Below are 27,482 nucleotides of genomic sequence, written 5' to 3' on the forward strand. Positions count from 1 at the left end.
CAAACATAAACAAATACAGTTGAAGGAAAATAATTATACAAAATCCGCTTTCTCTAGAAAACGACGGCTTAAATTAACTTTACTGAGTCGTGCGAAATCCAGGTTTAGATCTAAGGGAATTAACAGAAATCCCACGATAATCCCTGAATCAAATTAAGGAAAAAAATGTCTCTCTGTCCAGGTTCACTTTCACGAAACCTTATTTCTTTGTGTTGCATAAGGACAATTTTCTAGTGCCCGGAGATGGTTACTTGACAGGGTACATACCATTTGTCGTCTTGTTTACCATGCCACTAATTAAAAGTACAGACGATAGACCTTTCATCATCGCGTATAAATGGCACCTAATTCATAAGCTTACACCCAAAAACATAATATCACCTTAAGAACCCCGAGGAGGAGGGGGTACTTGGGTTAATTTTTGCTCAGCATTTGCCGCTGACCTCTCAGTACCCCTTGTCACTCTTGGACATATGTAATTTTCGCTGATCCATCTTGGTCACTTTCTTCATTAATAGTGCGCGAACATTCTGACGCTCGCATGTCGGGAAGTTAAACAAAAGGGTTCCCATTTTTAAATCCCTACACGTACCAAATTTTTCATAACCCCAAATCCCCAAAAATGAATGCGGCCATCATATTCTGGTGACTCTATCAAAGATGCAGCCCATTACAATCAATCCAGTCGTGAAAAGGTGACACCATTCAGAGACCCAACCCCGTGGCCTGTTATTAAGAAGTACAGTCGAATCTCGATAACTTGAACCTTCAGTGGAAATCACAAGGTAACGAAAATGTTTTGTTCTGTATTACATTGTTTGTTTTGTTTCAGTCACGTATTGACAGAGGAGGTTGGACGCGGTTCGAGTTATCGAGGGTAATATATGTAGAGAACTTCCCCTGAAAGGATACGAAAATTGCTTCGAGTTCACGGGAAGTTCGAGTTGTCGAGGGTAAATTTTCAGTAAATGTATGACGGGCGAATCGGCTTTCGTTCGAGTTAGCACGAGGTTCGAGATAGCGAGGGTTCGAGTCATTCGACTGTACCCCTTCTAATTCGGGAGTTACTACATCACGGGCGACGAGCGGGGATAGAAAAAACGACCCAAATACGAGTGGTCAGCGGTAAAACAACTTTCATACTACATATATAGACAGATCATTTGTAGTATCAGGAAACAATCGTGTTGTAAAGCCGAAGTGTAAACAGTTTACTTCGCTAAATAAAATGTTAAGCAATTCAAAAGTGTTGATTGTACATATATCTATTACTGCTTTAATAAACAATGAAGGCATCGGTGGCATCCGAAAGGTACCAACAAGAATTAAATGTACGTTTTGTAGTTGCAGAAAACAATCGTGTTGTAAAGCCGAAATGTTACCAAGTTACACTTCGCTACTTAAAAAGTTAAGCAATTTTCCTCAAGCTTTAACTGAAACAATACTTTTAATGCTCTATTAACCAACGGAGGCATCGGGAAAGACATTGGTGACACCGGGAAAGGCATCAAGAAGAATGATATTAACGTTATGTAACTTGTTGTGTGACGAAAAAAACGTATCTTGACTTGTTCAAAGCATTAATCACAGTTGGCTTCCTTTTCACTTTAATTTTGTATCCACAGCCTAAGATGAGAAATTTAAAATTTCTATCAGCTGAAGTTCTTTTACTGCATATTATATCTATTCAATCGCCCCCAATTCACGTGGAAAAAAGGCAAGTAGGAAAACACTGAGCTTCGAGAAACAGCCATGTTAAGGCTAATGTATTTACCATTCCTTAAATATTTACAATCAAGACCACTCGTTTAGGAGACCTTTTCTCCAAAGATTCACACGTGCAAATAATTCTGTTTTCCGTTCGAAATGTTTTTCTTCCTATCCAATTGAACAACTGACTTAGCGTTTAAGCCGAGAAAAAAATCACAAAGTTTGAATTCTGGGATGTTGTCCACTGTTGGCTCCATCAAGTTACGATTCTGCACCATTGACGCTCGTGGAAATCTATCTTAATTGACTACCAAGGACTGTATTTCTTATCTTGCAAATTAAGGTCTGTACATGACATTAAGTTCATCATCTGGTTCGTTGTTATAGTCAGCTTTAAAATTTAAACTTTACTTGTGCTGACAAGAAGCCACCCTAAAGGCAGGTGAAATGTTGCGTAAGCGTCTCCGCGAAAGGCACATCCAGACAACTTGCATGGAAAAACTGGCCGCAGCCATCGTGAAAAGAAAATTAATCAGTCCATTTGAATAAGCTTAAATTCAACCTCTTGACTCAGGATAGGAAACCGGGATCTGTGGGGCGACCCTAAAAGCCGGAACGGCGGAATGGCGGAATGGCGGAATGGCGGAAAATGACCCCAAATCCTAAAACACGGAACGGCGGAAAATGACCCCAAATCCTAAAACACGGAACGGCGGAAAATGACCCCAAATCCTAAAACACGGAACGGCGGAAAATGACCCCAAATCCTAAAACACGGAACGGCGGAAAATGACCCCAAATCCTAAAACACGGAACGGCGGAAAATGACCCCAAATCCTAAAACACGGAACGGCGGAAAATGACCCCAAATCCTAAAACACGGAACGGCGGAAAATGACCCCAAATCCTAAAACACGGAACGGCGGAAAATGACCCCAAATCCTAAAACACGGAACGGCGGAAAATGACCCCAAATCCTAAAACATGGAACGGCGGAAAATGACCCCAAATCCTAAAACACGGAACGGCGAAAAATGACCTCAGATCCTAAAACATCGAACGGCGGAAAATGACCCCAAATCCTGACATGGAACGGATGTCAGGGGATGTTGCACAAATTTTGTACAGACACCAAGCGCTTGGCTCATTTATCCCCAAGACGATAAGGCGCGTGACTAAAATTAAGTGTTATTAATTTTTTTCTTTTACTGAGTGGTATAAATAATAATGAACCATTATGCATGAAAGATAGCTGCGTTTTCGCGTTGTAAACCTGTTTAGTTACCTTTTGTTATGCAAAATTTGCCATGAGTTTTAGTCGCGGCATAAAAAGTCGCACAGCATGTGAAAACCAACTCGACATACCACATTACAATAAACAATTGTAACTTTGATACGTTTCCTGGTCACGTCTGCATTGATTTATTGAAACAATAATATCTCATATGCTTGTAAATGTGAGAACATCACAGGAACGTTTTCAGGCTTCTCAAAATATGACAACGTTCAGCCCCAGCTCCAAACTTAGACTAGCGTGAGAGCAAGCCCTCGTTACGAGCCCTTCAATACGAGCGTTTTTTATCTACGAATAAGTTTTGGACTTGAGTAACACTAGTTGAAGAGAGGTTTGCAGGGTGTCACGCGCGTGGGAATTTCTCATGGCGTGAAAAGACAAAAGAAAGTTAGCAGAAGGAAGCCGTCAAGAAGAATTTGAATAAGGGAGCGAAGTCGAAAAACAAATATTCAAGCATCATTGCACACGGTTCCATGCACACAGCTTGAAACCTAACGATATGTTCACTTTTTAATCCCATTAATCCCATCCCAAAAACCAAACCATAGGATCCTCGACCGATAGCCTCTTCTTTGTCTCGCAACTGCTTCCACTCGAATAATGGTAAACCATGACAATCCAAAGATCCGTCTGAATTACACTTCCCTTTCAGAAAGGGCAATTTAAACGCCATAGAGTTGACGATTTGCAATTTGTTGAGGAACAGAAGAAATCCGCTGAACGAATTGGTGAAATAGCCTCTTTTTTGTTTAGAAAGTTTATTTCTTCCGCTGATATGTAAGCCGTAAATTTCACAGTAGAATGGTGGTGTTTTGGACACCTGGTCGCGAAGAAATTCTTCAAATTCTTCTTGACGGCTTCCTTCTGCTAACTTTCTTTTGTCTTTTCACGCCATGAGAAATTCCCACGCGCGTGACACCCTGCAAACCTCTCTTCAACTAGTGTTACTCAAGTCCCAAAACTTATTCGTGGATGAAAAAACGCTCGTATTGAAGGGCTCGTAACGAGGGCTTGCTCTCACGCTAGTCTAAGTTTGGAGCTGGGGCTGAACGTTGTCATATTTTGAGAAGCCTGAAAACGTTCCTGTGATGTTCTCACATTTACAAGCATATGAGATATTATTGTTTCAATAAATCAATGCAGACGTGACCAGGAAACGTATCAAAGTTACAATTGTTTATTGTAATGTGGTATGTCGAGTTGGTTTTCACATGCTGTGCGACTTTTTATGCCGCGACTAAAACTCATGGCAAATTTTGCATAACAAAAGGTAACTAAACAGGTTTACAACGCGAAAACGCAGCTATCTTTCATGCATAATGGTTCATTATTATTTATACCACTCAGTAAAAGAAAAAAATTAATAACACTTAATTTTAGTCACGCGCCTTATCGTCGTGGGGATAAATGAGCCAAGCGCTTGGTGTCTTTGTACAAAATTTGTGCAACATCCCCTGACATCCGTTCCATGTTTTAGGATTTGGGGTCATTTTCCGCCGTTCGATGTTTTAGGATCTGAGGTCATTTTTCGCCGTTCCGTGTTTTAGGATTTGGGGTCATTTTCCGCCGTTCCGTGTTTTAGGATTTGGGGTCATTTTCCGCCGTTCCGTGTTTTAGGATTTGGGGTCATTTTCCGCCGTTCCGTGTTTTAGGATTTGGGGTCATTTTCCGCCGTTCCGTGTTTTAGGATTTGGGGTCATTTTCCGCCATTCCGCCATTCCGCCATTCCGCCATTCCGCCGTTCCGGCTTTTAGGGTCGCCCGGATCTGTGCACTTTAAAACACTGAGAGATTATATACCTGTTTGAGAAAATCTGTTGTGGTTTTTCTCTTTTGAATGGCTTTCTGTAAGTACATAACACGTGGAGTTCAATGCCTGAAATTAAACTAACAGATCATCCATCTCTGCTGTTTCCCTCGAAATATCCAAAACAATAATTGCCTTCAACAGAAAAGCCATTGAGATGTTCTTTCAAAAAGTCGATCTCTAAATCTCTTAACATTGTTGGCTTTTGGTCTTCATCCATGGCAAAATCTTCCATTAAAAGCAAACTACAGTGCGAAAACCAAGTTCCTGCCAAATTTGATTGACATTTTGACAACTGGAAATCATGATACTTTTTTTTTCGTCACGCACGTCACGCAGCTAGCTACAAACCATATATATAATTATTCTTGGTGCCTTTCCAAATGCCACTGACTCCCTCCCCGAAGCCTCCATTGTTTATTAAAGCAGTAAAAGATATGAGTTCAATCAACACTTTTGAAAAATTGCTTAAACTGTGAAGTAAACTGTTAACATTTCGGCTTTACAACACGATTGTCTCTGGAACAACAAATTATATGTCTCTATATGAAGTATAAAAGCTGTTTCACCGCTGACCGCTCATATTTGGGTCGTTTTTTCTATCCCCGCTCGTCGCCCGTGATGTAGTAACTCCCTTCTAATTCTATGGCTGGTGACATAAGATTGCGTGACTATTATTTTGACACTGACCAAAAGTAAAGCAGGCTCCTGTCGATTGTCACATGACATGCTGCGGTCTTCGAAGGTCTGGCCCAAAGCGTCATGTCGTGAAAGTTATCGTTTTTTCGTTCGCAAACTTAATAGAACGATGTTAATTTCCCAACTAGTCGTAGAAAACAGAAGAGATGGTTAGTCACCGTAAGGAGCGGCTGTGCATACCCAAGTGCCAGATCAAGAACGGCAACGCGAAACTTGCGAAGATACCATGTGCTTCGGTAGGCGTCTCTTTGATGATTCACGTTCGGTAATTTCATAGCTTGTTACGTGCATTTTTCCATTAATTTTCCCTCTTCTTTAATACTTATGCTTCCTAAGGTTTGAATTCATTATTGTGTTTTCATCCTTTTGATTCTGTGTAGTGATCTGCGTTGAAATGGCTGAAGATGCAAAACGAAGTAAACTGGACGCTCTCTGCAGTTGGCAAAGGTATGGTCTCCAAATATGAAAGAATTTTGCTACATCTGAACTATCAGTAAAACTGTATCATCCGACCTTTCGAAATCTAGCTTGTTAAGTGTCTCAAAACCTTTTACAAGATGAGCACTCCCCTTTTTGAGGGTCCAAAGTGCGTAGGTGTATTTTTACTCGACTGGTATGCATGCAAACCAATTTGCACATTCCGCCTTTACAACTAATGGGTAGCCATTTTCATGGCAAAGCTAAATAGCGAAATGCTATTTAATAGAGCGGGCTCAAGCGCTCGAGGCTGTAAATTCAGCAAAATTTGCAGAGAAAGAAGGAGCTGGTATTTAATAATGCCTCACATGACAATGTATCTATTCATAATCAGTAGAAAATTTCCTATCAATTAGTTTAACTTATTATGGGATGTATATTATATGATGACGTCACAACATGCATAATCAGTATAATTATTGGAAATTTTGAGCGGGATTGATTGAAAGAATCCTGTGACGAATATATTTTAGAACTATTAGTTTTAAACAAAAATCATGAACTTCAAACATTGAAAATATAATTTTAAAGGTTAATAACACTTCTCTGCACACAAATTTGAGTAATTAATGTTATTGCAAGGGCAGGAATTATCTTATGAGGAACAAAATCTTGAAGTATTATCTTTGAGAAAGTCTTAGAGTTAGTCACTCTCATTGTCTTGTATATCACTTTGCCTTGGTTACTTCACTTCCACCTTCATGTTTGTCTGTCTTCTTCCTCTTCCTCTGGTGCAACTCTTCCTCTTCCTTCTTTCAGTTGTCAGGGGCCTTCACTATCTTCATCACTGAAATAGTAGTCTTTCATTGTGTGATATCTGAGAAAACAGGGCTCCAGGCACATGTGTACTCCACACACTGCACAGCTGTAAAAGGTATCTACATGTTGTTGGTGAACCTTGCAAGTGGATCTTTTGTCACTGCTTTTGTCAAGGTGGTGAAAGTGTTCTTGATTAAATCAAATGCCAGAAGTAGATGGCTGCTGTATTTGGGTGTCCCTCCTGAAGGTTTTTCCTTCAATCAAGTCACTTATCAATGACTTTCTGAAGGCTAAAGTGGTTGTGGTGGTATGATTTGGAGATTTTCTTTCCAAAATGTGCGCATTTGAAATACATACTTCTATGAGGTAGAATAAAAATCTTGTAATATTGTGCAGCACCTCTCATTAGCCTTGCATATGAGCTAATCATCCGATCAGAGACATCAACACCACCCATGTAAGCATTATACAGGCTAACTATATCATAGCTGGCAAAGTTTTGCTTCACCCAGTGGCCATTTACTTTCATGGATCTTTCCACAACACCAGAATCATCTTTATATGTGGGTACAGTGCCTAAGAAACTGATAGGCTTTGTGTCATGCCATGTCATGCAAGTCAAAGTATCTTTCTGTCTATTAAGGGACTCTCCCCTTCTGGACTACATTGGCTTCCTTCTGAGTGTATGTAATGCTCCCTACAACATAGCCATTGGTTGATTCAGCCATTGTAAAGGCCTTGATTCCAAACCTGCTTGGTTTTATGGGAATGAATTGCCCTAAATGAACTTTCCCTTTTAATTTGATCAAGGTTTCATTGACAGCAAGTTGCCTTTCAGGACTGTAAACTGCCCTAAACCTTGGTGTGATCAAATCCAGCAGATGCAGAATTTTGTACAACTTGTTGAAATTTGGTGAATCAGGCCTAGGAGCTAAGGAATTATCAGAAAAGTGAAGATAATGTAGAACCTAAAGAAACCTTGTTCTGGACATAGTGGTACCAAAGAATGGGGTCAGCTTTAGCAGAAAGAGATATTTGGCTTGTAAACCTATCCCTTGCACCCAAAAAAAAATGCAAAAATTGTCCACATTCATCTTTAAATTCATATCTCAACAAATATATACAGCAATATAATCTAAAATATCTAATTTTAAAATGTATGAAAAGGGCTTTTCAGAAAATATAAAACATCACAGAAACTCAGGACTTTCCTGATAGATAAAACTTATAAGACAAAATAAGTGAGAAATAGCAAAACTTGAGGTAAAAGCCTCAAAAGTATTGGTTACTTGAGATTAATTGATAAAAAAATTGATTATTAACATGTTAGCAACCTTTGCTGAAAATCCAAAACAAAAAGAGTAAATACTTATTTTTTTATAAACATAAAGGCTCTCCTAGGCAATAATTTTGCACTTGTTGTTGTTTATATCATTTAGTTTACTGCACATTCAAGCTTTTTTACAATTATATATTGGGTATCTGCAAATTTCATGCAGAGACCAACACTTTGATAGACTTGCATACCATTTGCAAAATCCAAAACTCCATAGGGAGATAGAAATAATTTTTATGGCGTAGTGCTGTAAAAGCCAGAATAACTCCAGCTGTATGGCCCACTTTGGCTCAATACAAATGGGAATACTCATCAGAGCATATTCATTGCATACTGATTTGCCTATATGTTCTTCTTGTCAAATCTCCTTTAGTTGTTGTAAAAGCTCAGATTTGTTTTTCTGACTGAATCCCTTGGCATTTCTCCTTTTCAGTTCAGCCTTCAATTCTTTTATTGTCATTTTTGAAGAATTCAGGATTATCAGGGCTTGTGGATTTTGAAAGGGTAGCTTCACTTGATTGCCAGTAAGAGTGACTTGTATGCCTTTTTTGTCTGCTTTCTTTAATGTTCTCATCCCATTAAGTGTAGTTTCTCTTTTCATAAGCATGAGCCTCTCTCTCTCATGATTTCACAGCTTTTGCTATTGTTGAAGAACATCTCCAGCAGAGTCCCATTTGATGGACTTTCGCAGGATTACACTGCGAGCCACATCATTGTTTCTCTACACCACCTGGCCAGTAAAAATCTTCACAGACTTGTAGAACTCCAAAAATTTGGGGTTGTGAGTAACCATGATGTGCATGTATGGTGTAATCCATCATTTTTATGTAAGGAGGTATTCTGGTTGAGATATTCTTGAATGTGTTCTTGAAATAAGGATTTCACAGAACTCACTTAAGCAGCAATGTATTTTCCTTGTAGAGGGTCCATGTGGCACAATTTTAAAGGTCATCTTGACACTGCTTCACTTTTCAGATTTAACCTGGCCCTCATGCTCAAAAATTTTTTTCACTTTTTCGTGATGAATGATTTAACATCAGTAAATACAAATAGATTACAAGGAATGCAATACTCTAGCAGATCCACATAATTGTACATTCCATATGTACTTTCCTTGTGCAAAGTAATTTTTAGTTCACTGCTATTTACCAAGCTTAGAATATTAGAATATAGAATTTTACAAAGCTTAGAATAATGCTTCTTGGGCCACAAATTGAGGACTTTGCATCAGAAAAGACAGTTATTTTGAGGTCTAAAACGTAACTGATGAAAGACAATGAAATATTTGTCATCCTGGCCTTAAGCAGGCAGACATCTGCTGGTGATAACATCACAGTACACAAACAGTGGGTGTGCACCATTCTGATTACTTTTGTTTGCTTCTCTCATTTGATTTTATTCTCTCTTGTGTACACAGCAGTATTACCTGCTTGAATATCCTTTCCTTAGGTACATGGTGCTGTGGAAGGGGAAAGTGCCCTAAATAAATCATATGGAAAATGGCTCATTAAAACTAAAAGTTTTAGCAATTCAAAATCTCAGTGATGTTATGATTATTGTAAATATTATGTATTATTATTATTATTATTAGCATTTATTTGCCACTGAAAAAGAAAACAATTAAAATGTATGTGCGCAGCTTAAATAAGGTTCAAATCCATTTATAAATAGCTTTACAATTGTTAACATCACTTTGTGTACTTTGTTGAGAAATGATGGGTTCTTGTGTGATACAGTAGATGGTAAGAACATAATAAATTAAAGGAAATGTTCATATTCCCTGATTAAATGAAATCATCAGTGTATCTCAAAGAATAACTATTCATAGCTGTAGATATGTTTATGAGTGTTATGACAGTAGAGAAAAGAAGGATGAAATTTCCACCCATTTGAATTTGACCTTGATCTAACTGATGTTGACACATTCTGACAGAACAAAAATTACATCCAATGGGAAGGAGGTTGCATGGTTTAGATGCTGTCCTGCAAAATGCCATACATCTCTATTGATGGTAGAAATTGTGCCATTGTTAAAAAGAAGGCCCCCCTTCCCCCACCTCATCGAAAAAAAAGGAGATTCTTCACAAAGTACCATTTCTTAAAGGGAAGAAAATGCATTGTGTTTGGGTTTGGTATTTCATTGGTTTTCTCTCACTTTGCAAGTTGTGACAAGTTTGTGATCTCCTGTAAGTCTTGCAAAACGAGGGTTGTTTGTTTCTGTTTTGATCATTCTCTAAATCCTCTTTTCCTTCTCTGGTCTGATTTTCGTGAACTATTGAATGTATTGCTGATTCTTGGCATTCTTACTTCAGAAATGGTGTAGCAGTATCCTCAGTTGTTTTATTTATAGGTTTTTGACCAATAGAACATGTAGGTATAGTTGCTTGTTCTGGCTGGCAAGACTTCCTTGATTTAGTGATCTCTTTAATTTATTGACCTTTAGCACAATCACCATGTACATTGGTGTAACACTAGCCCCTTGAGTGCCACGCCCCATGTCCCCTTTCTGTACCCTGTGTGCCACTGCATTTTAACTGAAAATGGTTGTCTCACAAAAAACCTCAAACCCTAGAAGTATTTTTCCCGAAACTATAGACATGTAGATATTTTCTGAAAGGTCATAAAATTTTCTTTCTAACGAAGCAAATTTTGCTGAGGTTGGCGTAATTCGATATCAGTATGACGTCATAACCGTGGGAAAATTTGCATTTTTTTCACATTTTTCAACAAAAATAGGACAAAAACAAGTCTCTCAACAATTAAATTTATTCCAAAGTGATGCAAAAATACTTGCATAACATATGCTTACATATATCCAAGATATTACTTTAAGAAAAAATACTCTATGTAGAGAAAAAAGCCTGGTGATGCCAGTGCCATTGTACCCTGTCTGCTAGAGCATTTTAACTAAAAATGCGTGTCTCATAAAAGACCTCAAATACCAGAAGTGTTCCTCTGAAACTATAGACATGTATACATTTTCTGAAAGGTCATAAAATTTTCTTTTCAATGAACTCAATTTTGCTGAGGTTGACGTAATTTGATATCAATATTTACTTCATAACCGTGGGAAAATTTGCATATTTCCACATTTTTCAATAAAAACAGGACAAAAACAAGTCTCGAACAATAAAACTGATTCAAAACTGCTGCAAAAATACTGCATAACAAATGCCAACATATATCCAAGATATTACTTCAAAAAACATTGTAAATGTACACAAAGGAGTCTGTTCAAAACAAGTATAAGTTATGTAAACAAAGAAGCCCACTGACAACTACACGCAGTATTTAGCGAAATGGCAAAATACTGGCCACAAATTTTTGTAATAAAGTTTTTGACAAGAATTTTTTCATGTGTGTCTTTTTTGTCTTTCAAGTGTTGGCCCAATACACAAACTTTGTGTGGTAAAGTTCGAAGCAAGGGTAGTAGCACAATCCGGGCTGCGATGGACAACTTGGGCAGTAATAGCAGGTTTCCTTCCGTATATCCTTCTTATAACAGACTCTGCACCTCTTCTGAGCTTTTCTCTTGTTTGCTGTTGGTGGGATTTGCTCCAAAAAGTGCCTTTCTGTAAGTCTTACAACATTTTCCTCTCTTGGAATGTCAGGCTGGTCATTTTCTGTACCAAAGAGAAGCACTGAAATCACATGCTGAAATTCCAAAAAGCGCTTTCGGCCACGATCTTTCTTGTAAACTAGAAAACTATTTAGCATGGCAAGCTGCAGAAAATGACATGCCAGTTTCTTGTACCATTTGAGGGATTTTCTTGCCATGTCATATGGCTGCATCAGCTGATCAGTACGGTCCACTCCGCCCATTCTGCAATCCATCTTGGTTTGTGGTGGGCTGCAAGTCTTCGTCCTGGAACCATTTCCTCATTGTGAATTGTTGTTAGCATTAGCACATCTCTCTTGTCTTTGAACTTCATAGCAAGAAGTTCACTGCTTCTGTAAGCGTTGACTTCGCCTTTCTTCAATTTCGCTTTTTTCACGGGATCAGGGAATCCCTTACGATTACTTCGTATTGTTCCACATGCCAGCGTGCTGTGATCGAAAAGAAATTTCAACAGATTTATTGGTCAAAGTTTTTCTGAATTTCATACAGTCCTTGAAAACAAGGACAATTCTTCGGGGGTTTTCACGAGTCCTTATTTAGTCAAAATTTTCCTCTTACGGGGACTTGAGGAAATTGATTCCAAAAGCTCTGCCTTTTTTTCCGGCGTTTCTGGTAGGGCTTGACCTGTTTTCTTCAACGCACGGGATTTTGCCATCCTACTTTTCAATACAGGTGTGGCATCAGACGTACTTCTTTCAGAATGTGCGGTATCATTTCCGGCTTGTCGCAACTCTTCTCTTCTCTTAGCCGTCTAACTCTTTCCCGCGTTTGTTCACGTATCCTCTCCTTTCTCTCCTCCGTTTGCACGTCTTGTTCCTGTGTCCTCCGCTTTTCCCTCAACATCCTTTTCAGCTTTCTTTGGAAACGTTCCCTGCAAGATTTCACTTGTTTTTCGTTTAAGAGTTGACGAAGCGCTCTTAAATGAACGTAGGTGACATTGCCATACAATTTTTCAAGGTTCAAAAAATTTTAAAGTAATCCTTTGAGTTTAGTTCAAGGTTGCAATTCAAAATAGACAGAACCTTTAAATTCTCGCACACTGGTTGTATATTCAGTGTAGAATCAACATATTCTTGATTCAGGGCATGTAGATTTCCTCCGATTTCTAGATCCCCTACTTTTTGAGGTGACAGGTTAATTGAAATTCATTTTATATATTTCGTTCTCCTTTTGGGAACTCACTAAATAAAGTTTGTTCTCACAATATTGATCGCCATTTGAGAACTAGTGAAATTTAAAAGGAATTCAACTAAAACTGAAAATCTGTTAGAATTGTGGATGCAGAAGCCATCGTTTTCAACCAATAGAACATTGAACTATTTGATAAGACTGAGTAAATATTTCTGTGCAGCGAAGCCATCAGTCTTAACGTGGAATTGTTAGTACTTAATTTAAGGGTACAAGAAGGAAGGAAAATTATGGAAATGGCGAGAGCATTTATTTCATTATTGAGGATGATAAAGTGGCTTTGCAAGGAAAATGAGGATTTTGTAGATGGAGTTGAAAATGGTATTGGAGATGTTTATGTAAGTGGGCCTGATGGCCACTATGAATCAATCTCCTGTCATCGTAAATTGACTTGAACGTTTTACTGAATGGATGTAGACCTATGTTGGTGGAGTAAAAACTACATACGCCAGTAAGGAACTGGCTTAGCACAAATGTTCTTCAAAATTCCTTGTATCAATAGGCATTTGCGATTGTGCTGTCCTTTTAAAGGAGGACGTTGTCATCTAAATGAAAAATATTGTACAAAGTGATGCTTAAACAACTTTATCTTGGACTCGGGGTGATCGCTGACACATGTGATTTCAGCTGCATGAGAAAAGTCAGTAAACACAGTGTCACCGTTCATAGACTGTTTGCATGCCTCTAACTAGTTGCAACAGTAGCATTCACTCATATCTTGAAGGTATACGCGTTTGCAGTTGCCTCACGAACTCCTTAAAAATACGGGATTGGCTTCTTTCTCTTAACCAAGTAAACAGAAATTTAAACAACGAAACGATCGGGGTTGTAAGCTGAAACTAACCAGCAATTTACAAGTTCAATGCCCAAAGCTTTCTTTCCAGCATTAAAAAAACAATGCACCTTTCCAAGAGACTAGTACTTAAGATTGCACACATCATATCGATGGTCCTTGCTAATTGGGGCAGTAGTATTGCGGTTTGCAGGGGATTGACTTGCATAGTATAGGTGCTGCCCTGCAAAGTCCCATATATCCGTAGTGAGGGCGATTTTATTGGAAAGCAAAGAGCAATCAGTATAAATTTTGCCTTGCAAAGTCCCATATATCCATAACATTGCTTCTGTTGGAAAGAAAGGAAGAAACATTGCATCAGCTAGGAATTGACTTGCATAGTATAAGTGTTGCCCTGCAAAGTGCCATACATCCGTAGTGAGGGCGATTTTATTGGAAAGCAAAGAGCAAACAGTATAAATGCTGCCTTGCAAAGTCCCATATATCCATTGTAACGTTGCTTATGTTGGAAAGAAAGGAAGAAACATTGCATTTGCTGGGAATTGACTTGCATAGTATACATGCTGCCCTGCAAAATCCCAAACATCCGTAGTGATAGCGATTTTATTGGAAAGCAAATAGTATAAATGCCGCCTTGCAAAGTCCCATATATCTATTGTGACGTTGCTCCTGTTGCAAAGAAAGGAAGAAACATTTCATCTGTTAGGAATTGACTTGCATAGTATAGGTGCTGCCCTGCAAATTCCCATATATCCGTAGTGAGGGCGATTTTATTGGAAAGGAAAGAGTAAACAGTATAAATGCTGCCTTGCAAAGTCCCATATATCCATAAAATGGGTTCTGTTGGAAAGAAAGGAAGAAACATTGTATCTGCAAGGAATTGACTGGAATAGTATGACCGGTCAGCCTGACCGGTCATACATGACATTTGCCTCTAATTTTTTTTTCGTTTCCAGGCCCCCAATAGTGACACAAAATCATGGCGGAAATTGTTAATTTTTTAGCGAAAAGCAGAACTAGACAAAGTTAACGATAACTTTATCTAAATGTACGGTTAGATTTACGATATATATTTATTACTCTATCTATAAGTCGCAAAATACTTTGGAAAAGTGAAAAATAAACCATGTAAATCGGGCTTCGAAGTCGTCGAACTTGAAAGAAGTCGTGACTGGCATTGACCGCTCGGCCAAACAAACTCATCACTTCAAGCGGCCTGGAGTGGCCTAGTCGTTTAAAATATGCGAATGTACGGGTTGATCTGGAAAGCCTGGGATCTAATAAACATTTTGGCTCCAAATTCGTACGTGTTGAAGCGAAAAAATATATGTAAATCGGCGATTGAAAAGTACTTCTTCGCAGATGTTGGCGATGATGCGTAATGCCCGCGCTATTCTTGTAATTTGCATTACGTTTGTGTTGTTTTGTGCAGTAGAGGCCGTGCAAAACGACGAAGAAAAGAAGGAAAACGGCGATGGTGGGAATTACAGCCACAAAGAATATCCATCATTTCAGGCCCAACTAAACAAGTAATCTTTGAATCAATAAATTCCAAATATGTCGTAAATTTATGAAGTTGCGCCCGATTTCATGTTCAGCAATTGATAAATGTTCTACATGTTTGTTGGCAGTAAACTTCTGTACGAATTGTACAAATCTTCAAAACAAGAGGCTGACCGTGAAGAAGAACTCGATCCAGAGGAAAGCTTAGGCAAACAAAACTCCGTTTTAAGGATACTTATACAAAAAGTCGGACAGGAGTGCGGGATCCCTGGTGTAATAATAAATCATAGGCTGATCCAAGAATTCAAAACAAAGATCTGGCGATTAAATCAAGCACTAGCCAAAGCCAAAACTATGGGAGGCAATGGGGTGAAAAAACTCTTTTCCAATTGGACAAGGGGTAAATTTTCAACTTGGAATTTTAAGATATATTTCTATGAAATGGACTGTGTTATGCTCCAAAACGAAAACAATGAATTGAGGGGACAGAAAAGAAAGCTTGAAGATGATCTTAAAGATGAAAAGTGCAAGAAGGCCAAAATTTAGCAGAAAATGAAGGAAGCAGTTGCTAAAAACAAAGACATTACTAGCAAATTTCAAAAGAAATTTAAAGGGCTTGTCCAGAAATTAATGAAACTACAAAAAGATAAGAAATCAAGGGGTCCTACCAAAAGTAAAACATTTCTAGACTATAGCAAAAGGCATCAAACTAGAGTTCGAAAGCAAATGGTCACAGACTGTGAAACTTCACTTTCATTTCTTGGACTTCATAATTTTGTTGCCACTAAAGTTGAAATTTTCCATGAGAACACTCAAGAGTACGAGACTCTCACATTGGTTGATAACAATAACATTCAAAACTCATCTCGAGCCGAGACAGTCACTGATGAGGAGATTGATGACATAAATTTACTGCTGTACACAAAGGAAAGATTTAATATATCAAATGAAGCATACCATGAACTTTCTATGATTTGCAAGGAACTACCTCGGTCATGGAAAGTCAAGGAGAGGATAAAAGCTTTAAATAGTAAATGGAATCTGTCAAGTACTCCCAATGATACTTGTGGGATTCAGCAGAGCATAGAGGAACGACTAGAAGTAAGGTTGCAGACTCTTATGAAAAACAGTCCTAATGCTGCTTTCAAAGAAAATCATAAGATTCGAGTTAAACTTTCTGGGGATGGTACCAATATTGGCAAACGACTACATGTCATCAATGTTACCTTCACTGTCCTTGATGAAGGAACATTGGCTCAGGCAGCTGGTGGCAATCATTTGATAGCTGTTATAAAGGAGCCTGAAAACTATGAAACACTTTCCAAAGCATTGACAGACATCCGAAAAGATGTAGAATCTTTAAAACATTTGTCAGTGGGAACAGAGCAGTTTGAAATTGAGTGGTTCCTGGGAGGGGATTGGAAATTCCTTGCATGTGTTTGCGGTCTTGGTGCTGCCCATGCTACATACCCCTGTATTTGGTGTAAATGTCCCTTATATAACAAATATGATGGAAGAAAAGAATGGTCTCTCACTGATGTCTCAAAAGGAGCACGTTCAATTGAGGAGATTCAACAACAAGTGAATACAAAGTCAAGAACAGTGGAGAAGTACAATTCTAAACATGCTCCACTTTTTCCCTCAATTCCCATTGATCATGTTGTCATAGATTCACTTCACCTTTTTCTTAGAATTTCTGACAACCTAATTAACCTCGTCATTCAAGAGCTGCGACGTCAAGATGCACTTGACAAAAACAAAACTTTTAATGATGGTTTTAATAGATCAAAGTACAAGCACATGGCAGGCTGGGAGACTTATCTAAATGATACCCTCAAAATTCCCTTCAACTGGTTTGTCTGTAAGGATTCAAAGAAATTGAAATGGCGGGATCTAACAGGCCCAGAGAAACAGAAATTATTTAGGAACATTGATTTCACTAGGGTATTGCCCAATCACCAGAAATCTGATCAAATATCACAGTTGTGGAAACAGTTTCTAACAATTGCAAACATGTTGAGTTCCACTATTCCTCAACAGAGCAAAGAAGAAATTCAGGAGGCATCAAAATCTTTTCTGGAACAGTTTTTGAAATTGTATCACACTAAGCATGTTACTCCCTACATGCATGCACTGGTATGGCATGTGCCTGAGTTTATACAAATGTATGGTACTATCAGCTCCTTCACTCAGCAAGGTCTAGAGAAACTTAATGACAAAACAACAAAGGACTTCTTCAGATCTACCAATCAACGAGGAATGGATGCGGTAAAACAAATTGTACAAAAAAGGAACAGAATTGAATATTTCGAGGATCTTGGCAGCCAAAGAGGCACAAGAAGTGTTACTTGTGGAAACTGTAAATTAGAGGGTCATAATATTAAGACCTGTTTATCCCCATGTAGCTCATGTGCATTTAAACCATGTTGTTCTCCCTTACATGTGATCAAATCAAACAGCAAATGGGTTACGAAATGTCAAAATGAGAATATATCGGTCTAGAGATAGATGATATGGAAGTACCTTAATAAATTGTTGTTGTTATATCAAATAAATAATTTTGCAGCCCTAAATTGTACACAATACAAGCACTAACAAATTGTTATAATCTGTTATAAAAACTTGTAATAGATAAAGCTGAGATAGTGCCTATATCCCCCCGAGGAATAGGGATTATTGTTAGAATGGGCAACAACTCGTCCTCTTTGGTCAACATTAATGCATTACATGTTTGATATTGTCAGAAACATTGTGGCTACTACTACTGTTAGGATGGGGGCGATTTCCACTCATTACTGTTGTATTCAGCCTTCACACCATCCCCACGAACAAATGTAAAAATGACTTCCAAGTCACTTTCAGTGTGGCTTTCTACAAGAGTATCGCCGACATAAACAAACTCTCCTACAGGCTTTTTTTCATGAAGCCAAAATCTTACAGTTGCAGGAATGACATAACAAAAGTCTCCATTTACATTTTGAATTCTCTCAAACCACTTACTACCAAGTAGATCGCATAAATGAGAGTTATCATCAACACAATGTACTTCCCGTCCTCTTGACTTTTTTACAAATCCAATATTTTGTAAATATGTTTTATAAATATCCATGTCAATCTGCATCTCAATTCGAACCTCCGGTGACTCCCTTTTGGTTGAAAATAGACTAAACTTTACTTTGCGGTTGAATAAAGCTGAAGCCCTGTCAGACAAGGAATCTTCACTCGGTATGAATCGTGGTACCAAGCGACCAAGACTACTTTTGTCTCTGTCAACTAAGTCATCTCCATCTCTCCATTAATCAAATACCTCAAATTTTCCAGAGTTTTTCCGGTTTGATGCCAAGACATTTGAAATGGCAGCCATGTGGCAAGTACCTTGCAGTGATAACTCTTCGACGTTTGGGTTGTTGAGCGAGGAGCTTTGCCGCTTGTACAGATGTGACATTATTACACTATACACACTGTAACACTCTAAGGAAGGTTCCCCTTCCATGGTGTTGTTTTCTGTCGAGGAATATGCTGAGGACTGCATTTTCCTGAGTAAGTACCTTTCCAGTAATGCACCTGAAAACCGTCCTCCTCAATGAAGAGGACCTTGCCAATGCATGGTAGTTTTCGTGACGGGTGTAATGACACCTTACCGAAATGCCTATTTTCTGAAAGAAAAATTAATGTTTAACTTTTTTTTAAGGTTTGATTTTGGTTACTCTGGGAATGAAAGGCTCAGAGTAATGGATGATAACTTTTTTAATGTATAGGCGAGTTTTCAAATTGTTTCCTCTTTGTGGGAGTCCATATTTTCTTATTTAGAAATTTCCTGCAGTTGTTTGATAAGTTCAGTTTTGTTTATGTTGCTAAATCCTTTCGCTTTTCTCTTTTTAAATTCATCTTTCAATTCCTTCACTGACACATGAGAAAAACCAGTGTCAGTGCTAGTGGACTTATAAGGGGGGTATAACAGAGCATAATTATAATTAGAATTATTCATCCACTTTAAATAAAGTTTATTATTATTCCAATTTGCATAGTTTATGTAACATAATTGGACTTTGGCTGGAGATTATTTCATAAAGTGATTGAAACCTTAACTTCATTTAGAAGATTTTTCCTGTGAACTGCTATCAACTTAAATTTATGAACCTCACTAAGCTCCAAAACATCTGGGGCCTTTAAACTTTCTGCATTTTTCTTTGAACTCATCCTTTTCTTCAGATGTTATGTCATGCCATTTCTTGGCAGCTCCTTCCTTCTTTTGAGCCAAGGACAATTGCTTGCACTCATCTAGCAAAAAAAAATTAAAGTGTTCATTTCCACCGAATATCAATTGAATTGGTGTCATTATTATAATGTCATTGATTTTCAATGTCCTCAGCCAGGGTTTTCAAAATGAAAAAAAGTATCAGGAGGAAATTTTAAAATAGCCAGAGCACCACTGCGCCGCGACAGCGGCGCCGGGCGGCAAAGCCGCCCGTGGGGAGGGTGCGGGAGGGGGTTTCCCCCTCCTGCAGGGGGGGTATGGGGGCCCTCCCCCAGAAAATTTTGAAAATCTGCATGCTCTGAGGTGCATTCTGGTGCATTTTCAGGACCAAAAAGTTATTTTTTAGGTCGTTGTACACTTTATTATAACCTAGAGTTTTTCTTAAATCTGACTCATTATCAAGAGTTTCTTGAAAATTATGTTTACTCATACATATTACAATGCTTTCCTTCCAGTCCCATGTTACATATTACAATTTACATCTAAATAAAAATTGACCTCTTTCCCTTGTCAGTACTTCATTGACCAGTTATAACATGAATCAACTTTTGAAATAATTATTTTTGCAGTCAGAGTTTTCCTACAGATTGAAAATACAGATGAACAGTTTCGTTATGGCATCCAAGCACTCAGGCTCGATTCTTTTTAGTTAAAAGTCACTGTCACTGAAATCACTTTCCCCCATTGCACTGTCCCTGTCACTGTCGTCACAACTTGGATCATCTTGAAAATTTGCTAAGCCAAGTTTAATGAGGGCCTGCTCTTCCTCTTGCAACGCTTGTTGTTCTTCTTGACTCTGACGATCTTCAACTTGTGGGTCTGTCTGTGTTGATACACTTGTTAATTCTGGTGGTGCAGGTTCTTTGCCCTTGCTTTCTCTTGAGGCTGACTTCCTTTTGGCCAAATTGTAGCGTTTTCCAGAGAGCCATTTCTCAGTGGTCTTCTTCACCAGGGTGTCACATTCTGAAGAATTTGCCTCTGGACCATTCATAGAGATATTAACAAGGGCCTCCAGCATCTCATTGGTCAGCCTGCTCCTGAGCCTTGACTTTATAAGCTTAACTCGACTGACTCCCCTTTCAGGCCATGCGTTGCTTATGGGCATCGTGAGAGCTATTTCTACAATGTGCATGAGGAGAGGGAGAAGAGAAAGGAAAGAAGATCTTTGTTTCATTAGCTGGGACATGCACCACTCTGCTGGCATGGTAGTCTTGCCTTCTTTTACATCAGCTGGAATGGCCATCTCCTTCATGTGGTACTTTAATATATTCCACTCTGCCAAAAGTCGGTCTTGTTGGTCGGGGAAGTAGTGCTTGGCAAGAACTTGGATAGAATCTACTCCGTAAGAGGGAAGTTCTGAAGAGCTTGCAGGAATAAGAGTTGGATCAAAGATGGAGAGCGCTCCCAGAAGAGGGAGGGTGTTCTGAAACCTCAGGTCGATGTTTTCCTTCAAAGCAGAGACATACTTGAGCAACAAATTTCGCATGGATGCAAGCTGATGCTCAGAAGGGGAAAACTGCAGCAGCACCATCTTTCCTTCCTTGATATCTTGGCAAAATTGCTTGATGGGGACTTCTTTGGTTGCCACTTCATCCAGCGCTGCCTTAGCACAAACAATTTCTGGTTTAAGGTGACTGAAATTGACAGTAGAATGCTGAAACGATTTTGACAGGTTGTCAAGAACAGGAAGCACATGCTTTAAAACATACAAGCAAGCCAGGAAGCGGACGTTGTTCATTTGAACTAACAGGCCCTGGCATGTGGGGTCCTCATCTTTCATCCTGATAAGGAACTGGATGATGGCAGAGAAGCTCTCCCAAGCGGATTGAACGGCAGCGTTAAATGACAGCCATCGTGTCTGACAGGCCTTCTTCAGCTTCTTAGCTATCTTCTTCTGCGAATTCTTGTTTGAGAGAGTTATTTCACTCACCTCAAGTTGAACTTTCAGGAAAATGGCTGTCTTCTTGTTCGACTTGTCAAGGAGTTGCCAAAGGGTGTTTAGTGTGTTCTGCATCTTCTTTATTGTGGCAAGATCGTTTAAAGTGTCGGTACACGCCAGCGCTAGTTTGTGACAAACACAGTGGACAGATATTAACGACTGGATTCTTTCATCTGCTTTCAGCCTGGTAGCTACACCTGACCTTTCTCCCACCATGACACTTGCTCCATCTGACACAAAGCTTTTAAACCAGTCAAAATTGAGACTGTGTTTCTCAATGACTTCCAGAAGGATGCTTGTGATGGTTAAAGAATCTGCTGCGTCAGAGCTGGCGAGAACATTTTCCAAACACAAAAATTTCACCTCAACCTTTTCGCTACCCCTGTTATAATACTGGATGAAACCAATCATTTGCTCCAAATTTGCAATGTCAGTCATGTCATCAACCATCACCCCAAATGGCCCAGTTACAGCAGAAATGACTTCATTTTGAATCATTTCACCAAGAAGAAGCAACATGTTGCGAAAGGAACCTACTGATGTGTGATTAAAGCCACTCATATCACACCCCAGCTTCGCAACCAACTTTAACAGACTCTTAACCTTGACATTTGCTATATCCTCCTTTGCCAACCAGTAAAGGCAATAGAAAACTCTTTCATACACATCAACCTGAACTTCAGCATTATGATCGAGCTCTTTCTGGAAAACTGAGAACCTGTTCATAAGAATGGCAGTGATTGCATCTTTGTGTCTCTTTGTTGCAATGTGCTCCTCGAGGCAATCTTTCTTTAACCTTGTGCTTGGTTCTGCAGAAAAAAATTCCTTTTTGTTTTGGGGATTCTTGGAATCAAACTTCTTGCAGATCAGACAGTATTGACCTTCTCCTTCGATGTAAACGAGCCACCACATCTGTACTTTAGGGCTATAGGCCAAATCCTTATTAAAGATAAGGCTGTGATTAAACATCTGCTTCTTTTTGGTTGTTTTGATGCGTGCTCTTTCTTCTTGAGACACACCCAAGCAGTCACGCTTTTTGCAGAGAATGTAGTGATGAATTTTCTTCGTCTGCTGTTCTTCAGTGAAACTGTTCGTGATATCACTCTCTGACTGTATACACACAGTATCTGTGGGAGGAAAATACATGTAAGATTCTTTACCTTTTTTCTTCAGTGTGTGATGCAAACCACCAACTAGAGAAGGCTACTCTCAAAAAAAGAAAGAAATATCACGAATTGTAATAAAAAGTTCGTTTACCTTCAGCGTGGTTGGTAGGGGCTGCGGTCACAGAGATTTCTTGGCAGTCGCGTAACACATTGACGGGCAAACTTTCGGCATCTTCGAAGTTTAAGGACGTACTAGGCGTTGCAGAAGACCCTTCCGTGTCTGGTGCATCTAACGAAAGCAGTGAGAATATGTATCGATGTTGACAATGTGTACCATTTATCCCCCATGACCAACGCGTTAAATAAACCAAGCATAGTTATTTCGCGCTCACGTATATGACCTCACGTATACAAAATTTGAGTTAAAGGCGGAGATTTAATTTTATTTTTTAGCGCGACTTACAAGCTCCATAAATAATGCATTGTTAGCCAAAATTTCAATCGATTAGATAAATCAATTTTATTCCGCGGGCACAACTGTTTTAACTGTTTTTTTTAGTTATCAGAAGAACAATGCTTTGCTAAACAATCAATTTCAGTAAAACTCATATATGTTAAGCGAGCCGTAACATGTGGCGCGACTTATGTCGCGACTAGTCTGGCTGTGTCGGCTTCGTATAAAATTAATTTTCCATAAAGAACTGTAAAACATTCAGTTTCACCCGCTTTACTGATTATGAAGACTTGAAATGAAACTTTAAGTCTCACAAAAATCTTAAAAATGCCTGGCTTATATAAAAAGTTAAATGTGACCAAATTTGTGTCGGCATAAAATTTATTTAATCGCCAGAGTCTGCCAGTTCATTCTCGAAACGGCGCCTCACGAAACCAAGCGTTGAATAAATAAAAGCATCCCTTATAAATCGCCTTGTTGACAATAAATAATTCAACCTAAGCGATACAATATTGTTTTCAAGCAATGTTTCATTCATAACATGCACCAATACTTATTTTCTGATGGACTGGGGGATTGTAAACAGGAACCCGGCGAACATTTGCATTTTAAAAAGTGTTTCATACCTGCAATCTCCTTTCTTTGCTGTTTGAACCCAAACTGGGTTAAAAGCGGCTGTGATTTCTGCCTTTTCATCCGGTGACTGGGACCGTTTTCTTAAAGAAAGCGCCAAGTACAAAGCTCTCACGAATTCACAAACAGATTCAAACACGCGATGTGGAGAAGAAGACGATTTCATAATTCGCTTACGCAAGAAAAAACTAGTCACGAAATAGCAGGATCAAATGTCGGTCTTTCGTGGGAAAACGCAAATGGTTTCCAGTCCAAGTTGAATGCTGTTGAATAAAAGAGTTACGATTTCTGATGCTGGAACGCGATCAGTGGGCAAGAACAAAATATGTTATCCTTAACTTTAACCCATAGGAATCGGAACTTTATGTTTTTTTAATTTTTTTTTTTAATTTTGACTTCCAAAAGTACCTGGCGCTAACGCTCGAAGTAGCCGGTGACTTGCGTCGGGCGCCGGTTACTTTTGAAAACACTGCCTCAGCATTCACGATCAAAGATATTGCACCAACTAAAAATGAAGATAATTAATCAACAACTTTATTATGGTATCAAAGGTTAAAAGTTGTCAAGGATTAAAACCCTCAACTTATTGTAGACACCTAGCCAAAAGTTCAATTTAAAAAAGACTATAATTACAAGATTAAAAGTTAAAATTAAGGGGCTACTTACAACTGCTAAAAATATTAAAATAAAAAGTAGAAATCTATTTTCAACATTTAGATGAGATGTAAATAAACATCTCTTCTGATATCTGCCAGAGCCTTTTCCAGTTTATCATAGTTCTCAGCCTCTTTTATTACAGGAACCAAATGATTCTCATCAGCTGACATAGCCTTTGTACCCTCATCAAGAATAGTAAAGGTCACATTGATGACATGCAGCCTTTTGCCAATATTGGTACGATCAGTAGCACAGTACATATGAACAATATCGTAACATGCAAGAAAAATACAAAATATTTATAAAGGAATCAAAAACCTCTTGAAACTCTTTATTTAGAGAATATATTGCAGTTCTTTCACTTATTGCTTTATTTTGGGACATTTCGGTTAATTTCCAGCAATTTCTCTATTACCCATGATGCATTGCGACCCCACCCATTTTCATTTGCATGATCTCTTTCAATGTTTTTTCGTTATAATCACCTTTTTCTAAATAAAACACATGTAAGTACACAGATAGATTCATTCTGGATGGGTAATATTCTCATATAAGTCCATTTTTAACATTTAAATTAAACGAAGTTGTACATCTTTCGACAGTCAAAATTTAACATAACATATTTCATAGTTTGTTTGACTTTCAGTGCAGGTGTAACAAGGAAGTTTCCACATCAAACAGATTGTAATATTTTTAAAAATATCGTTCAACTAAGGCCATAAGAGATTACAGTCCCTAGCTGTAAAGGCAGGATTTACTTTATCTAGTAGTTCACAGAATTGTGGCAAAACCCCTTTACAATGAGGCGATGATATCTTCATGAACGTCCATTGGAACCTGGTAAACCTCGTTACGTCTCCTTCCTTTCTTTTTAAGTTCTGAGCAGACATAACGAACCGTACCGGGATAAACAATTGCAGTCTTCCTGACGTCAAGTTTGAAAGTCATATCAATCAAGTTGTGCCTCAGGAAAAAATCGCCCTTGACAACTGCATTTCCTGCTTGAAAAAGAGAGCCATAGTCATCTGTTTCATCCCTGGTTAAAACAACAACACCATCAGTTGTAACCTTCAACAAGTAATAATCATAAGAGTCATCTTCTTCTGCAGCAATGGCAATGATGCTGTCCTTGCTCACGAGGTCAGCAACATGAAGGTGGACTGGCTGTGCCTCCGGTGTTTGATCAGCCTGCGAACGTGTAACTGCAGCGGATGCCTCCCTCTCTAACTTAACTTCTCTAAAGTCATCCACATATTCCTTATTCTTACAGTCAGGATAGTTTTCGTAGAGGCATTCACCGCAATAGCAAGAGCGCTGCCTGACATGAACCTTTAGTTGCTGAGGAGAAGTGGCCACAGAGTGCAACTTCCTGATGCCCTTGATGGTGTTGAAACGGCGGCCTTCTTGATGACGAGAAACAGCTTCTTCTCCTTCTGCTGGAACATAAAAGAACAGTCTCCTCTTCAGGCTCACTGCAGTGGAACGAGAAGGGAAGGAAGACTGTGCAGGCAAAGAGAAGTTTGCAGTAAGGTGGTCACAGAGCTGCTTGGCATTGGTGATGTCAGCTCTTCCACGTATCACAGCAAGCGAGGCTTGTTGCTTCACACGAGAGCCTGCAGCGTCCTGCTCACCTTTTGCGTGTGATGTTTCAAAGTAATTGCGCTGGATTGGAAAGCCAAAATCTGCAACACAGCAGGAAAGGTCCCCAATGCAGTGCCTTGACTTATACTGAGCTGCACAACCGTGAGTGAACTCATGCATTTTCTCTACTTTTACCTTAAGATCTTCAGTTAGGTATTTTGCAATGAGTGACTGTGCATGATGTACTGAGTCAAAATCCTGCACTGGATCATCACTGATAACAAACACATGTTCCTTGATTACTACTGGCTCCTCTGCAGTGCTCTCCTTCCCATCAGCTTCCATGGTGGCATGGCGGAACATTACAGTGATGTGAAGGCTAGCTTTGTTGACATCGAAATACTGGGATTGTATTTCGTTTTGTCCCCTGCAGGCATAGCTCTCTGAGTAATCATGGACACAGACAACATGACCAAGGGGAAGATTTTCCAGTAGATCATCAAGCTGCTTTCTTTGCCAGATGGCCATGAACTGGTGATGGGGATAGGTGTCTAGCAACTAAATGAAATACAGGAAAAGCTCTTTTGGTGAAGTTTCCTTCTGCACAAGGGCGATCTTCTTCTGCTGTTCCCCAGATGATGTCACTTTTCCAGATGCCACACACTCAAAGCGCTTCCACTTGACTGAGCCATTCTCCGAGCTTTCTTCTGGTAAAAGCCTGAAAAGATATGTTCCACAATGTTCACATGTTCTGCTAATGCAACAGTACTTGTGAAACTCACTCCCTTCAGGCTTTGGACACAGTGTCAGCTCCACAGCTTCTGTGAGTGATGATGGTACTGGTGGACTGTCAGCATGAGCGGCTTCTTTTAACACGTTCTTTCTAAACTTGACACATTCATTGAAGACCAGCCTTGCTTCCTCGTGCTTCCGGCATAGACAGGACCGTCTGTCTCTTTCTCTTGCTCCTTTCACAAAGTAAGGCTTCAACTGTTCAAATTTGCGCTGCGAAATTACAACCTCTGGATGTTGAGCACGGAAGTTGAAATATGCCTCACTTTGTGTTTGCTCCAACACATGTTCTGCATGCTCCAGGTATTGCTTAGGGCCAGTACGCTTGCGCACAGTATCTTTTTTGTCACCAGTAGGCCTACTTGCTTCATATGTCCAGAACTGACAGATGGTCTGCTTAACTTCTTCCTTTACTGAATCAATTCTGGGCTTTCTTTTGGTGAACAGCCAGCTGGGTTCATCTCCCTTTAGCACCTCAGCCCTGCGTTAAATGCCCTTGCTGATTGACCGCCAATGTTTATGTTTGCTTCTCTGTGTTTGTGCACGTGAACTGTGCTACTGATCTACCTTCTCTTGACAGTTCTACTTGAATTTTATGATTTTGTTTCAAGGCAGAATTTGAAGGAATGTTTTAAGGAGAGCTTGCAACCTTATTTCTAATCTTTCTTTAATACTTTGTTGAATCCCACATGTATCACGTGGGGTACTTGATGGGTTCTATTTCCTATTTATAGCTTTTATCCTCTCCTGGACTTTCTATGATCGAGGTAGATCCTTGCATATCGTTGAAAGTTCATGATAAGCTTCATTGGAGACATTTAATCTTTCTCTAGTGTAGAGAAGTAAATTCATCTCATCCATGTCTTCATCAGTCAGTG

At 39.1% G+C, this 27,482-nt stretch overlaps 4 protein-coding genes across 11 annotated transcripts; 1 reads left to right on the forward strand and 3 right to left on the reverse strand.

Annotated features, from left to right (window-relative positions):
* The first annotated feature begins 655 nt into the window (after window positions 1-655).
* Window positions 656-17,967, forward strand: LOC113668068 (uncharacterized). 8 transcript variants are annotated; one of them, XM_089197481.1, is made up of 4 exons: window positions 656-785; window positions 5,638-5,745; window positions 5,890-5,956; window positions 11,462-17,967. In XM_089197481.1, the coding sequence occupies exon 4, from the start codon at window positions 15,737-15,739 to the stop codon at window positions 17,684-17,686; it is 1,950 nt and encodes a 649-aa protein (XP_089053607.1). In that variant the 5' UTR covers window positions 656-785; window positions 5,638-5,745; window positions 5,890-5,956; window positions 11,462-15,736; the 3' UTR covers window positions 17,687-17,967. The 8 variants fall into 8 exon arrangements, 3 of the variants coding, with proteins under 3 accessions (XP_089053607.1, XP_089053605.1, XP_089053606.1); XR_016183972.1 differs by lacking the exons at window positions 656-785; window positions 11,462-17,967 and adding exons at window positions 8,515-8,605; window positions 8,716-10,900 and having other exon boundaries at window positions 5,528-5,745; XR_003445954.2 differs by lacking the exons at window positions 656-785; window positions 11,462-17,967 and adding an exon at window positions 9,499-10,900 and having other exon boundaries at window positions 5,528-5,745.
* On the reverse strand, window positions 17,942-18,629 carry LOC149051058 (uncharacterized). Its single transcript, XM_089193690.1, has 2 exons — window positions 18,560-18,629; window positions 17,942-18,472 (listed from the first exon to the last, which is right to left on the reverse strand). The coding sequence occupies exons 1-2, from the start codon at window positions 18,627-18,629 to the stop codon at window positions 17,952-17,954; spliced, it is 591 nt and encodes a 196-aa protein (XP_089049816.1). The 3' UTR covers window positions 17,942-17,951.
* A 1,221-nt stretch (window positions 18,630-19,850) lies between these two features.
* LOC149051059 (zinc finger protein 862-like) lies at window positions 19,851-23,919 on the reverse strand. Its single transcript, XM_089197476.1, has 3 exons — window positions 23,568-23,919; window positions 22,639-22,776; window positions 19,851-22,508 (listed from the first exon to the last, which is right to left on the reverse strand). Exons 1-3 carry the CDS (start codon window positions 23,635-23,637, stop codon window positions 20,092-20,094), a joined length of 2,625 nt encoding a protein of 874 aa, XP_089053602.1. The 5' UTR covers window positions 23,638-23,919; the 3' UTR covers window positions 19,851-20,091.
* A 600-nt stretch (window positions 23,920-24,519) lies between these two features.
* On the reverse strand, window positions 24,520-26,699 carry LOC113668092 (uncharacterized). Its single transcript, XM_089197488.1, has one exon. It carries the CDS (start codon window positions 26,338-26,340, stop codon window positions 25,027-25,029), a length of 1,314 nt encoding a protein of 437 aa, XP_089053614.1. The 5' UTR covers window positions 26,341-26,699; the 3' UTR covers window positions 24,520-25,026.
* Between the last annotated feature and the right edge of the window lie 783 nt (window positions 26,700-27,482).

Source organism: Pocillopora damicornis, chromosome 2 (assembly GCF_964200805.1).
Source record: "Pocillopora damicornis chromosome 2, jaPocDami1.2, whole genome shotgun sequence".
NCBI classification, from domain to species: domain Eukaryota; kingdom Metazoa; phylum Cnidaria; class Anthozoa; order Scleractinia; family Pocilloporidae; genus Pocillopora; species Pocillopora damicornis.